The sequence below is a fragment of the Salmo salar genome, chromosome 04 (genome assembly GCF_965601325.2).
Source record: "Salmo salar chromosome 04, fSalSal1, whole genome shotgun sequence".
NCBI lineage: Eukaryota > Metazoa > Chordata > Actinopteri > Salmoniformes > Salmonidae > Salmo > Salmo salar.
In genome coordinates this window covers 42,926,414-42,941,936 of record NC_138294.1, presented here as the reverse complement: position 1 = coordinate 42,941,936, position 15,523 = coordinate 42,926,414, and the positions used below count along the sequence as shown (strand labels likewise).

The 15,523-nt window shown below is 40.9% G+C and overlaps 1 protein-coding gene across 1 annotated transcript; it reads right to left on the bottom strand.

Moving 5' to 3' along the window:
* Nucleotides 1-8,162: 8,162 nt before the first annotated feature.
* LOC106603007 (alpha-2Db adrenergic receptor-like) lies at nucleotides 8,163-9,937 on the bottom strand. The gene has a single exon (XM_014196107.3). The coding sequence runs from the start codon at nucleotides 9,466-9,468 to the stop codon at nucleotides 8,179-8,181; it is 1,290 nt and encodes a 429-aa protein (XP_014051582.1). The 5' UTR covers nucleotides 9,469-9,937; the 3' UTR covers nucleotides 8,163-8,178.
* Nucleotides 9,938-15,523: the final 5,586 nt, after the last annotated feature.

The window sequence follows — 15,523 nt, the reverse complement described above, 5'->3', positions numbered from 1 at the left end:
GACGTAGTGTTTTTATGTATTTGCAAGAGAATAGGCCAATAATATCAAATAGCAGAAAATAAAATGAGAAAAACAAGCTGATCTTCAGCTCTCTCGCCTTCTCTCAAAAAAAAGTGTTTTCAAAGGTGAGTCAAACATAGTTTGTGTAACCCTTACCCTCTCTGGTGGTGGTGGTGATGAAATCAGTCTCTTATGCTGTCTATTTTCCCAGCAAGCAAAACCTTCAAAAGGTAGAGTGCGTACCCGTTCGCTCCACTAAAATTCTATTTGATGAACCTGATTGGTGCCCCCAGCCAGGCAGCCAGCCTCCCACTCCCATTGCTTCCTGGTAAACAGAGAAGCATTTCTATCATTAAGAGCGGTGAGAGCGATGATTCAGTGGGAGTGTTATGGAGTGGGCTTGTGGATCACAGCTAGCTTACCATCCTCAGAGGACAGCACAGAGTCTCTGCACAATTATCAAGCATGCTGTGGCGTAAAGGCTAACTTTGTACTGTATCTCACCGGTTAGGTATTCAACTCACAAAAACAGACAAACAAGCACACACTGGCTTTGTGATGAACATTCTGTCAATTAAAAATGAATGTGCTGAGACAAAAAAAAGCAGCCTTTCCCTGGTGTACGAGAACAACACATAGACAGGACCAGATTTGTCTGTTCTCGGTTGTACGGGTCATTTTGTTTTTCCAGGTAGAACCCCTTTGAACTATCCGGCCCTGTGCAATGAAAAACTGTCTGTAGATTCACAGCTTGAAGGTTTTCTGTCATCGAATGGTGCATAGTATTCAAAGAGTTTGTGGTGCCAGTGTTATAGCTACTGTATCTGAGTTGAGTGCACTGAATTAGTTGTTGGATAGTTGTGAAGTATATGTATGTTCCACAGGAAGCAAATTTAGACTGAATTTGAATTGAAGGAAGTAGAATTTACACTGAATAAAAATATAAACACAACATGTAAAATGTGGGTCCCGTGTTTCATGAACTGAAATAAAAGATCCCAGAAATTATCCATACTCAAAAAAAGCTTCTTTCTCTTAAAATTTGTGCACAGTTTTGTCACACAACACAATGCCACAGATGTCTCAAGTTTTGAGGGAGTGTACAATTGGTATGTGGAATGCTGGAATGTCAACCAGAGCTGTTGCCAGAAAATGTAATGTTAATTTCTCTACCATAAGCCGCCTCCAATGTCATTTTAGAGAATTTGGCAGTACGTCCAACTGGCCTCACAACTGCAGAGCGGTTTGCGGATGTTAACATTGTGAACAGAGTGCACCATGGTGGCGGTGGAGTTATGCTATGGGCAGGCATAAGCTACAGACAACTGCAACATAGACACTGGGAGTCGAGAAGCAGGTGCAGGTGGTAAGTTTAATATAACAAATAACATGGAACGATACAACGTAGGAGTATCGTCTAGACATGAACAACAGAAGCAATACTGCCTGTGGAAGGAACCTAGGGGATAAAGGGGAGGTAATGAGTAAGGTAATGGAATCCAGGTGTGCTTAATGATGAAGCGCAGGTGTGCGTAATGATGAAAGCCAGGTGCGCTTAATGATGGTTCCCAGGACCAGTGGTTAGTAAACCGGCGACGTCAAATGCCGGAGGGGAAGAGCGGGAGTAGACGTGACAACAATGAACACAATTACATTTTATCGATGGCAATTTTAATGCACAAAAATACAGTGACGAGATCCTGAGGCACATTGTGACGCCCATTATTTTTAAGGTATCTGTGACCAACAGATACATATCTGTATTCCCAGTCATGCGAAATCCATATATTAGAGCCTACTTAAATGATTTCAATTGACTGATTTCCTCATATGAACTGTAACCCAGTAAAATCTTTGAAATTGATACATTTTGCATTTATATACTTGTTCAGTATAATTCAAAGCAATTCAAAACTATTCAACTGAGACATGAAACATGAAAGCCTCTTTTCATTTGATATATCTTTTCTCAAAAGGATATTCGACTTATTAAGGCAAAGAATGAATACACATCACTAATACTATATGCATACCATTTTACAGTATTTATCTTGGTCATGAGATGTTAGATTGTTCCTTTCAATACTACAGTGTTTGATCTAATGTATTCTGGGAAACAATTTCTATCTGATATTTAAAGACATGGGAATTATGAATTATTATATTAACAACCCACAACATAGCTAATTTTAGAATATATCCAAACCAATGTAATTATTTAAAATTGTTTAATGAGAATGAGTTCTAAAAATGAAATGCTACATGGTATTGGTAACCATACATCAGGGGTATTCAAGCCTTACCTTACGAGCTCCGGAGCCTGCTAGTTTTCTGTTCTACCTGATAGTTAATTGCACTCAGTCCGTGAATACAGGACAGGGGAACAATGACAAAAAAGCAGTGGTCCAGAATTGAGTTGGGGGGGGGGGGTTCTAAACTTACATATGGAATTGTTTTCAAAAGGTCATACCATGGATCATTTAGCTATTTCATTTAGAATTTTAGGATCCTTTTAGGTACTTTTTTAAAATGTATTTTATTTTATGAAATATTGAATCTGGCCTTTACTACTATAGACTATAGAAACGCATTGAATAACACATTCATAATTGGCAAAAAAAAGTCTAAAAGTAAATCATAAGGAATAAGACTTTGAAGTGTCTGTCTAGGAGATATAAGAAATGTCAGGAAATATATTTTGTTACACATATTTAACCCCTTATTTTTGTTGGCACAAAACTAGTCATACTTCCATTCATTTGTATGGATTACATTAAGAGAAGTCCAGTGACACTTCTGGGGGGCGTAGAGCAAAACGGAGAACACAATTGTGTTCATGAGTCCCACTTTTCTACATTGGGGTCATATTACTTTTAGCCCAAACGGTTTGGACGTTACAGACAAAAGTTACTCCATGAGTCCCGTGTGGCTTGTGGGGGTCGTAGAGCAAAACGGAGAACACCATAATTTTTGTGAGAGTCTCCCCTTTCTACCGATTTTCGGGATGTCTCCTGGTCTGACAAACAGTGCTGTAGCTCTGCCACTTCCCACAGCAGATGCGGAAGGGCAACGTTTTTATTACTTTTGTTCTGTTACTTAGATTGACGCACCAGTGCGTCAATAGACTTTGGGGCTTTGTAATAACAGTTTTGAAGACTTGCGAGCAATTGTTCACATACCTAGGGCTCTGTGTTTTGGTTGATCATGTCACATGACCTGGATTTTTAACATTTATTTAAAGCTTTTCATCACACTTTCCCCTTTTCTTTTTATGTCAGATGGGCTAGCACCATCCTCAGACAACTGTAAAAAAATATATATATATTTTTTTTTAAATCTCATTTCTGGAAGTCTTAAATTAAAGGTCATGATCAACCAAAACACAGGGCACTACAGAGGGTCATACCACAAACCAACCTAGTTCTTATTATTCTACACTTTTAAATAAATCATATGTCAGATGGAAAATTGATCCTGAGCTTCATTTTAATATTTCTCAAAAGAAACGTCATTGCTGTACCCAGATTGAATGAAATGAGAGCATTTGATCTTCCTGTGTTATTTCAGACAGAATGTAAACCTTGGGAGCCTAAAAAGTCACCTGGTTACAGTCTCTCCTGTCTGTCTGATATCGTGTGGTGCTTTACTCTATACGGCTGCCTTGAATTGCAGGAAGTAAAAAGCTTATTGACAGGCTGGCTAGCTGGCTTGGGGGCTGACCGGCTGACTGGTTCAAAAGAGAATAGAGAATGCAGGAATGTCTGAGTATGGATGGAGGAGATGTGAAAACATTGGGGTTCAGGGACATAACATTGCCCATCTTATTTATTCATGTCATTTGATGCAGAGAGAAATTTCAAGGTATGGATGAATGCTTCATAATAAACAGATTATAGGTCAACACTGTCAGACACATTGCCTCTGTGAATATTGCAAGTGAAGCAAAGTAATTTTCGCAATTAATGCTAGTAAATATCCTATGTGGGTTCAATTTGCAATTGCAAACAATTGATACAGAGTATAAATAGGCAGCTGTGGATCAACTATTGGGTAGGATTTTTGTTCGCAAAGAGATGTGACAAAACATATGATATTGGACCAATATGGCTTTAGCCAAGGGGCATTTTCCATCGAAAATGACCCATGAGCACCAACATGAAGTTCATAGGAGCATATCAAATTGGGTGTCAAATAAGGGAAATGAAGGCATAGATATATTTTTTCAAACATTTTCCATCTTAACATTAGGCATAAGTATAGGCTTCGATATCTGGATAAACAGATGGAAAAAGGTGTCTTCAAAAAAACATCTGCCAGAAAAGTCTTAAAATGTAGCAGAAATACATCAAAACACAATAATGTTGACATAAAGACTAATCAGTGGCATGTATTTGTGGATGCCAAGGGAAGCCAGGCTTCACAATAAAATGTACCAAGAAAAAAAAAAACTAAATAATTGATCTTTCGTCTCTCTCTATTTCATAAATGTCCTTCAATACGCAAGAAGCTGAATGTATCTCACCGGAGAAAGCATCCGAGTAAACAAAACAGCGCCCCCCTGTCTCAGTATGTGTAGTGTATTTATCTGATGCTGTCTGGTCAAATAGAGCATGACATTGTTGCCGCCTGTAGCATTCAACGAAAGGAAAGCCAGTTTGGATTTGGCTTCAGACCAATCACAACACATCAGAAGCCAAACATCATTGACAGAAAAAAACTTGAATTGTTGCATCTCGTTGTGTCATTGTCCTACGATGGCTAGCTAACTAGCTAAAATCGTCCCTTTCCTAAATTAGCCAACAGCCATGGCTGAAGATAGGGATTTGGACTTGTGGTTTTACTTAATTCTCCGTACTGGCCAATGATTATAACTGATTCTGATCCAATCATAAATTGATACATTGTGCCCTGGCCTAAGAGGATGGAAGTTCAACATGTAGCTAGATGCAGTATGCTAATGTTAACTAGCTGGCCTGGCGCATCGTTGTCCATGAAAGGAAGTTAGGCTAGCGAGCAAGCATTAGATAATGTTGAAATGTTGTAGTTGAAATGGTGCTGGAATAGAGAAGGCAGCTCCTATTTTATTTGCGATTTGCAGTAACTCTCTGTTGTTCTAAATCAATACTTGTTTAGAAGTCCAAAAATGTCTGTTTAATTTATTCAGCAACTGTGTCTTCTTTTTGTCTCAGCCTTTTTGTCTCAGCCTTGTGGCTGAATGGAAGCAAGTCCCCGCAGCATTGTTCCAACGTCTAATGGAAAGCCTTCCCAGCAGAGTGGAGTCTGTTATAGCAGCAAAGGGGGGACCAACTCCATATCAATGCACATGATTTTGGAATGAGATGTTTGACGAGCAGGTGTCCATATACTTTTCGTCATGTAGTGTACATAGACGACATCCTACTGGTATGGAACGGTACTGACGCTCTCGTCTCAGAGTTAATTTCTTATATTAATTTATTTCAAATTAACAGCAGAGAGAAGTCGGAGAATCTACTATCTTCTGCAAGCCGCAGAGTAGGAATACACTTTCATTCCCAGACAGTAACCAACCACCCGGTATACCGGTGGGTCAATTCCTAAGACTCCGATGTAACTGTAGTACAGACTTAGATTTCAAACGCAAACGTAATGATATGCGCACCAGGTTCGTGCAACGCGGTTATTATAAGAGTGTCAATGAACAGGCCTATCAATACCCATGCTAGAGAGACTGAAAGTCAAGCTTACTCACTGGCTCTAATAGAGCCCCACAGTGGAAGTGTCATAATACCCAAAAAACCTAGCGGTCAAACAGGGAAATGGTTCCAATTGCTTTTTTCCACCATTCATTTTTCCCAATGGGAATTTTAGAAACACTTAAAATAAGGTTTGTGTTTCGTGTAGGCTCACCCTGGCATGACGTTTTGATAACAATGTAAATCTCTCTCGGACAAGGTGATTTATCAATATACTCGGCTCTATTGACTTTCAGATTACAAAATCCTAATTGGCATCAAAGTAGACTTCATGCAAGACTACATATCCCTGCCCGCTCCTGCACGTAATCTCTAGCTGACACCTTTGCCAACAGATATTGTGTCAATTTAAAACTTGCACACGACAGTTCACAGAATTGTCCATTTAAATAAATGTAGACAATTTATTCATTACTATATTTAGCTGACATTAGATAGTTAATCCAGAGATTCTTACCTTTGCCTCAATTCGGCAGTCTCATCCAGATCATCATGGCATTTATAGTCCTTTATGATAGCCACATTAGCAGCTAAATATAGGAGAATATATTGATAAAAGTCACCTTGTCCTAGAGAGATTAACATGGTTATCAAAATGTCACGCCAGGTTAAGCATACACAGAACACAGCTCTTATTTTAAGTGTTTCTAAAATCCCCTGTTTAATTTTTTTATTTAACAAGGCAAGTCAGTTAAGAACAAATTCTTATTTACAATGACGGCCTAGGAACAGTGGGTTAACTGCCTTGTTCAGGGGCAGAACAACAGATGTTTACCTTGTCAGCTCGGGGATTCGATCTAGAAACCTTTCGGTTACTGGCCCAATGGGGAAAATGAATGGTGGAAAAACGATTGGAACCATTTCCTTGTTTGACTGCTAGGTTTTATGGGTATTATGACTAATATTGTGGTACTCTATAGAAACCAGAACAAAAGGCCCCCATTTTTGTGTTTTTCCAGGGAGTACAGTGGAGCGCATTTGCTGGTTGTGTAAAATCCATGGTATTGAAACACTGGAAGATCCTCAAAAGTGATTCAAATCTACTGAGAGTTCACAACATCGCCTCCTCGCATTTGTTTTCGCCGTGCGCGCAATCTAGCCTATTCAGTTATGGCTCCCAGGCCCGCCCAATGGCAATTACAAGTGTGACTACTGTTGTTAATTGTGACAATACAACCAATACTAAAGTTTTTACCACCAGAGAACAGGTAAATACAAAATCCAAAGCTTCATTAATTGTAGCACCACAGATATCATATACAACAATGGCTCACCTTCCTCCCTGCGCCATAGAACACGTCCAACTTTCACCAAGATATTTTTTCTTTTATTTATTTAACCTTTATTTAACTACGCAAGTCAGTTAAGAACAGATTCTTATTTACAATGACGTCCTACACCGGCCATACCCTAACCCGGACGACGCTGGGCCAATTGTGCCCCGCCCTATGGGACTCCCAATCACGGCCGGTTGTGATACAGCCTGGGATTTATCACAGGAACTGCACTGAGATGCAGTGCCTTAGACGGCTGTGCCACTCGGGAGCCTGACATCATATGTAAACAAAAACAACTAGAGGCATTGCAAATATCACCTATGTATATTTTGACATGGCCTATGATTAACGAGACACACTATTTCTCATATTATTTTGTGTTATAATTTGCCATTTAACTTCAAACATATTCTCATTGTTATTTTTTACATTGTTGTGTCTCAATAGGCCATTAGGCTATAAATAGGAGCTAAGTGCAATGATCAGGTCACTCTGAGGAAGATGTCAGCTTGATGTCGAAACGTCAGTCACCTGCTTGCATCCAAAGTGAGCAAAAATAAAATAAATCTCTCGCTTTTTTTGTTGAGTACTCCAACTCCTTTTCACCTCGAATTAGACCTTTTGGAAATGTTTCTTGGTAAGCCCTTCTCACGCTTTAATGTATTATTAACAGCACACTACGAAATGTGATTAACAACACCTAGAAGCATAGTAGTGCAGGCTGACTCATGCTTCCCTAATATGTAGATCAGATACTGGTACCATATTTGCTTGAAGTTATCAAATATGCCAATTAGGATTTTCAACCTGATACATTTAAGTACACAGAAACATCATCTGAAGGTTACAAACTCACTTCTTCAAATGTGAAGTCCATGTTACAAGACATAAAAATTAGATTATATATATATATATATATATATAAATAGTATTGCAGTATTCTACAAACACGTGTTACACATCTCTTAAGTAGGCTAATCAATTGACAGATATTAAACGCAACAGAACGTAAGCAGGCACTCACACCCTCTCTCTCTATTTTATTCATTCCTTCAGACAGACAGACAGACAGACAGACAGACAGACAGACACACACACACACACACACACACACACACACACACACACACACACACACACACCGGGGGGGAGAAATTGAATAAACGTTATGTGTGTGAAGTCTGGCATATGATCTTCTTAAAAGATCTCCGAAAATCGCGATTAAATATTGTATAAATGATAGGGTTTACTGAGCTGTTACAGTAACCAATCCAGAAAAACAGATTGAAGAGAGCATCCGGAATCGGGCAACTATCTCTGCATATTGCGTGCAGACTGTATGTGAAAAAGAATGGGAACCAGCAGAGTACAAACACCCCCATCACCACTGCAAGGACAAATGTAAAGCGCTTTTCACGCATCTGTGCCAGTTTTGTCTTTGACAGTGACATCTGTCTCGTTCTTTGGTCCTGAGAGAGCTGTGCGTTGCAGTTCGAAGCCGATGGCGCGCTGCAACTCTGTTTTGTGAACGTGTTCGCACCCTCCACTTTCCCTCTCTTGGAGAAGTGGCATTTCTTGGGTTTTCTATCGGGGGTACAGGTCTCTTCCAGGTCTATATCGTCCAGCTCTCCTTTCTGTGGGTGGCCACCTAAACTGGGGCTGCTGGGGCTCTCCACCTCAAATTTCCCCCTGGGCACAAAGCAAGTTTCGGACTCCAAAGGCTGTCTCTCCATCCCGTTCTTGGCCGCGAACACGGTCGATGCGCGCTGCTTGGCCACTCTATATATTTTACAATACACCAGAATCATGATTAGTCCAGGGGCGAAAAATGAGACCAGGCAAGACGAGAGAATATACCATGTTTCGTTGTTGAGCAAACACTCGTGCTCGTCGTGTTTGGTCATAAGCAAGGGTGGGAAAGAGATGACCGCTGATATGACCCAGACCACGGTGATCATACACTTAATACGCTTTGGCGTCCTCTTCAGGTTATAGCTAACAGCTTTGGTTACAGACCAGTACCTGTCCAGGCTTATGGCGCAGAGGTGCACAATGGAGGACGTGCAGAAGAGGACGTCAAGGGCCAGGTAGAAGGCACACCAGGTGCTCCCAAAGTACCAGTAACCCATGACCTCGTTGGCGAGGGAGAAAGGTATGACCAAGGTAGCCACTAAGATATCTGCCGATGCCAAGGAGACAAGGAAGAGATTCTGCGGCGCACGGAGCGCACGGCTGGTGAAAACGGCCACCACAACCAGTACATTCCCCACGATCGTCACCAGAATGATAACAGTGACCATGAGCACGATGAAGACGGCCGCGCTCTGGGAGTGAGGCGGAGGTCTCGGGGCACTCGTGCAATTCATATCCTCTGATGAGTTCGGCGCAGCAAAAGTTGTTGGGGTTATATCCATTCTGGATAGACAAGTCTGTTCCTCCCCATTCTCCTCTCGCATTCCAATCAGGGATAAACAGGGCGAGGATCGCAAATTGCGCAGTTTGATCAAAGTAAACTTTCATCTAACCGCTGTACAGATGACCCATCATGTGGAAACATCACAGTTCAATCGAAATCACAGACGAAATTACCAGGAAAAGTAACATCCTTCCAGTGTTTTGTTTTCAGTGCAAGCGCACAAGTTGCCGGCGATTCCTGGCCACACTAAAGTTTGTATTTGTGCAAGGAAAGACTAATGTTTGTTATGCATGGTTCCCTTGAGTACGACGGCACTCCAAGAAACCAGGGTCAGATGGCAGCCTGAAGTTCCCACTTTAATCTGGTTGATGCGCATTGGCCGTGTTCCCTACCGTGTTCCCTACTAGAGTAGTGTGGGAGTGGAGAGGGGTATCATTTCAGAGAGAGAAAGGGAGAGGGAGCCAGAGAGAGTGAAAGATCGAGAGAAGGAGAGCGAGAGAGAGAGAGATACTGCGGAATTATGCACATGATTAAACTTTGGAATAATGTAATAATGGCAGTAAAGACGGGTGAAAAATAAAACATTGAATATTTATAGGCCTGTTATTATTAGTATGATTTTTGAATCGTATTAATTGTCAAAGGAATACAACATCACTTTTTGACAATCTGTGACAGGCTATCAATGTTCTAGTTATCTTTATAAGGCTAGGCTAACATAACGATAATTGACAAACGCGGGTGCGTGCAGTTTCATGGTATTGAATCAATTAAAAATCCACATTTAATTAGAATGGCATTAACTTTTAGTCCATAAACATGTCAAGTCGTAATATACAATAGCAGGCTGGTAATAGACACGGGTTCTGTGGGGGTGACGTTTTTGATATCTCATGTCTGAAGCCTGGAGGCTCAAAGGATTAGTTTGTTGTCACACACACACACACACACACACACACACACACACACACACACACACACACACACACACACACACACACACACACACACACACTCACAGCCTTGCAGTTAATGTATTATTATCATCATGACAGTAATATATTGTATACATCCCTGTCAACTTAAACTCAACTGACAAACTATGACATCTGTTTCAGGGATTGACATAAAGGTGGCTGCCCCATTGGACAGGTGCTTTCTTTAAGTACTTGATAACAACCAAAAACGCTAAGAATTCCAGTCTGGTCTTTCTGGTTCCTCCCCTCTAAGTAGGTGAAAATAGCTACTTTGCTTTTCAGACCTTAATGTAAATCCCTGTGAAACATGATGACCAACAGCACCTGATCATTTTATATGTCAAAACCAGGGGCACAATGTTCACTGGAGACGGGGGGACATGACCCCTCCACATTCTAAAAGTGCATTTTGTCCCCACCAGTTTTATCATTGTACTGTGATAATAAAAGCGGCATCGGTGTGCTTTAGGACCGACCATGCGGAAACTACAGAGCGCGCAGAAAGGCTGTGTGAAGGCAAAGCTTCTGAAAGACACGGTGCTGCTCTCTGTAGCTGCTGTCTCTGTGTGTGTTGCGCTTTCCTCCAGGCTGTAAAAGCAAGCAGAGCAGAAACCGGCTACTCTTTATTTGACTGATGTAGCTGGCAAGGTAACTTCTGTTTTACTTAACAGAAAAAGTTCTGAACTAGTAGTGTAACTGACATGTAACGTTAGCTACAGTAATATTTCATCCCCTCTCGACTGAAGTTATGTCTGAAGAGAATGAACTAGCTAGTAGCTAACACAGCCGGATCAGCTCTAGCCTCTAGCTATCTGTCAAGTAGCAGTATCTAACAGTGGTTGTGTCTATGGAAATGTTTTGTAGCCTTTTTGTCTCATTTCAACAGAAGGCATTTAACATGGTTTGTTTTTGTCAGTTGATGTACCATTGGAGCTAGCCAAAAGTTGGCTAACATCAGCTAGCTAGCTTACTAACTTTAGCTATTATTTTTGCCCCAATCACACTAGACCTGAATCAACGATGACAACCAGCAGCCAAACGATTGAAGACTAATATTCTGACATTTTTTGTCAGCGCAATGTGAGTTTTTATTAGAGTCAATATAGCATTGATCTGTCCCTATGTAATTCCCTACTTTTCACACTGATACGGTATGAACAGCCCTACAGGCTACACTGTCATGATGCACAATCAGTACACAACACTATGCTCATCATGTCTTAGCAGAATCAGATGATAAAAGGTGTCCCAGCAGGGTCAAGACAGCCAGTGAAGACCAGTCTACAGAGCTCAGGTGCATTTTTGCAGTTTATTATAACAATCAGTGACTGAATAACAAGTTCCATCTTGAGTTGATGGGTATACCTGCTACAGTCTGGGATCTGGGAATAATGATAATTTCAATTATTGAACCATTGATTCTATTCTTGGATAATATAACGTATATATGTACACCAAGTTAATTCTTTGTCATGCCTCGTCTGAGCAGGATCAGATGGTGACATGGGTCTCAGCAGGGTCAGGCAACCAGGGAAGACCAGTCTGTGACAGCGCTGAGGTGAACCTTTGCAGATACTCTACAACACTTGATTCTCTCAGTGCAGCAAAGACTGGACAAGCCAGAAACTTAAAAGATTTCAACTATTTTAAGGCAGGCTGACAAATCTCAAGTGGATTTCCAAACTGTATTAAAGGTTGATAGAGGCTTTTCCTGATGACACTATCAGGGCACAAGGCGAGACCCAGATGCAGACACAGGAGGCAGATGGTTAGAGTCTTAGTTGTTTATTTATATCCAAAAGGAGTAGGCAAGAGAATGGTCGTGGACAGGCAAAAGGTCAAAACCAGATTCTGAGTCCAAGAGGTACAGAGTGGCAGACAGGCTCGATGTCAGGGCAGGCAGAAGGGTCAGGCAGGCGGGTACGGAATCCAGAAAAAACAGGCAAGGGTCAAAACCGGGAAGACTAGAAAAAGAGAATAGAATACAGGAGCACGGAAAAAACACGGTGATTGACTTGAAAACATACAAGACGAACTGGCACAGAGAGACAGGAAACACAGGGATAAATACACTGGGGAAAATAAGCGACACCTGGAGGTGGAGGAGGTGAAGACAATCACGAGAACAGGTGAGACAGATCAGGGCGTGACAGACACAAAACATGTCAAAGAAAAAATGTTAGGAAGACCTGGGAGACACTATCGATGATGAAGAATGGATACAGATATGTTTGAATACCCAGTCATATTCATATAATCTCAGACGTAAATTACTGCAGTTTAAGACCATCCATAGAACTAACTATATACCAGTTAAACTGAATATCATGCACTCAGAAATGTAATTATTCTGCTGGAGGTGTAAAACACAAAAGGGGACATATTTGCAAATGTTATGATCTTGTGAACGCTGGCTGAATTCTGGCAAAGAGTATGTTCTTTTATCTCAGCATGTCTACAGATTCTCCCTGTTTTTGTTTGCTTGGAAAAGCTGATACTGGAGGCTGTTATCAGAAGAAACTCAGTAACCTAGCATTGATAGCGGCTAAGAAATGCATTGCCATTAATTGGAAGGTTGGTTATCCTCCCACAATGTCACAATGGATGGCAGAAATGCTATGTATCACTAGATTTGATTTATTACAAGATTAAGGGTATACTGTGCAACTTTTATAAGGTCTGGGTGCCTTAAATGGAATACTGTATGACAAAAGGCGTCTTTATTGAAAACATTGATTTTTTTTTATTGCACACAAGACACCTGTCTGATTTGCGCCTGTCTTAGTGGACCAATCTGTTGAGGAGGCCGTAGGGATGATACAATCCAAGAGAATGGGGAATGTGGCTCAGATGAACAAGGCATGTCTCTCTCCAGAATGCGCTCTCTCCCGCCATTTCATAGGTATTCATTGTTTCATAACTTAATTGTACGCATTGTTTGCTGTGTCTATCAATTCCCCATTACATATATCACCAGCAGTAGCCAACATGTACTGTTATAATCTGCAATGTTTGTTTGGTTACGGTAATTTCTGTTAATGCATTCAATATATTATCATCGGATAATTAAATGGGGCACATAAACAGACAATGAAAGCTCTTATAATATTCGATGATGACATTTCTCTAAAACAGGCTATAGGCAATATGTACAAGTCAGAACAGTCGGCTAAATTATGAGGGGAAAAGGGACCAAATTATTAGGATGAGGCACATGGGCTACTAACAGCTTACTACTCAAGATAAACTTAGTATTACTTTCTTAGCTACAGTATACATATCTCCTGGCATATTACATTTATGCAGCAGCATATGAGACATTTTTGGACTCATCTTGTTGTTCTGCGCTCACTTGAACGGGAAGGTGGCATGGCGGTCCTTTGTAGGCAGATTTTGTCATGAAACTTTATCATCAAAGTCTGGCATTCTCTGGATTTATGGTGCTTTCAAGACAACTGGGAACTCGGAAAAAAACAAGGTCAAATCATGACGTTAGTGATCTTCGGGTCGGAGCTCTAGAAAGAGGCCAGAGTTCCCGACTTGGAATTCCGAGTTGGATGACCGTTCAAAACATATTTTCCCAGTCGGAGCTAGTTTTTTTCTGAGTTCCCAGTTGTCTTGAACTCACTGAAGTCAGATTTCCCAGTTACGAGTTCCCAGTTGTTTTGAACTCACTGAAGTCTGAGATTTCCCACTTCCGAGTTTCCAGTTGTTTTGAACGCGGCAGAAGTCATGCTGGATTGACAGCATGGCCAATGTTGAATGTTTATCCTTTTAAGCTTGGAAAAGAGACCCTTAAACCCAGACTTGGACCATACATCCACTCCACTGAATAGTAGGCTAGTGATTGCTTTGCAATGCTTGCAGTTAGCCACTTATTCCTTACAAACCACTCATTGTTGAATTTGCGATTTCCAACTTGAGGTGTAATGTTTATGTCCAATGGCCAAGAGCACCGATACGTTTTATCTATAATTTCTTCACATGACAAGGATTGAAAAGGATTTGCCAGTAGATTGTTGACTTAATTCATGATGATGACTGCTAACTTGCTAGCTAAGATTTTGAAAGTATGATGTTGACATGATCAATCCAATCAAAGCTGATATAACGGGATTTGAAGTCATTTTATCTGTGACCAATGACCTTGAGACTTTTTGGATGGGCACTTCTAATGTAACTATGCCAGCACCCAAGGGGCTTGAATTTTTTAGTTCTACCCTTAGATTTGGCAGTGACATAGTGTCCCAATGAGTGACAGAACACTGAGCCAATCACTGCACAACTAGAGAACATTACCAACCCCTGTGGTGGTGGCTGCCCCACCACCACCACAGAAAGCACTAAGCTAGGCTGAAACACATGTATTTTGGAGCTGCCTTACTCAAGATAGCAAAAAAGAGACCATGTTTGTATGCAGCTTTATTCATGATTTTGTTAAGCTAAACAGGTGGGGCTCAAAACATGTGGGGCTCTGCCCCACCTTACCTGAATGATGGGTAGCCACTGCACCTGAACCTTTAAAAATGTTCACCTGCCCCTTTAAGGCGGCAGGTTACCATGTTAATGTGACTTGAAAGTCATGTGCCTGTGAGATTGAGAGTCTGACTAATAGCTGCGTTCTCTTCTCTTCTCTAGCAATTGAAACTCAACCATTGAAAAACAACTTAGCTTGTGAACAAAACAATGCAAATAGCCAAGAAACACAAGGACAAAGTTTCACTTCAGTAGACTTTTGTTTCAAGTAAATTAGACCAACTGTTATGCCTGTGGACAGTCAGCTCTTCACGTGCACTGTGCACAGCCCCTAGCCAGGCAGTGTTACAGCTCAAGGTAGGTAGGATAGGCTATAGGATTTGTAGTTCTTTGACTTTGTGCGATTTATTTACCAGCTATGAAACAAAGTGCAGAAATCATTTGGAAACAGCTACTGCAGCATTTACTGTGCTATAAATGTGATCATACGTTGTTATTCAGAAATGTGAGTGAAGTGCTCGCACTGTGGAGCCCAGACCACCTGCCAATGTGGCTGGTGAAATTGACATTTTACCTGCCAATGCCAAAATCTACCCACAGGTGTCCATTTTACATTTACATTTTAGTCATTTAGCAGACGCT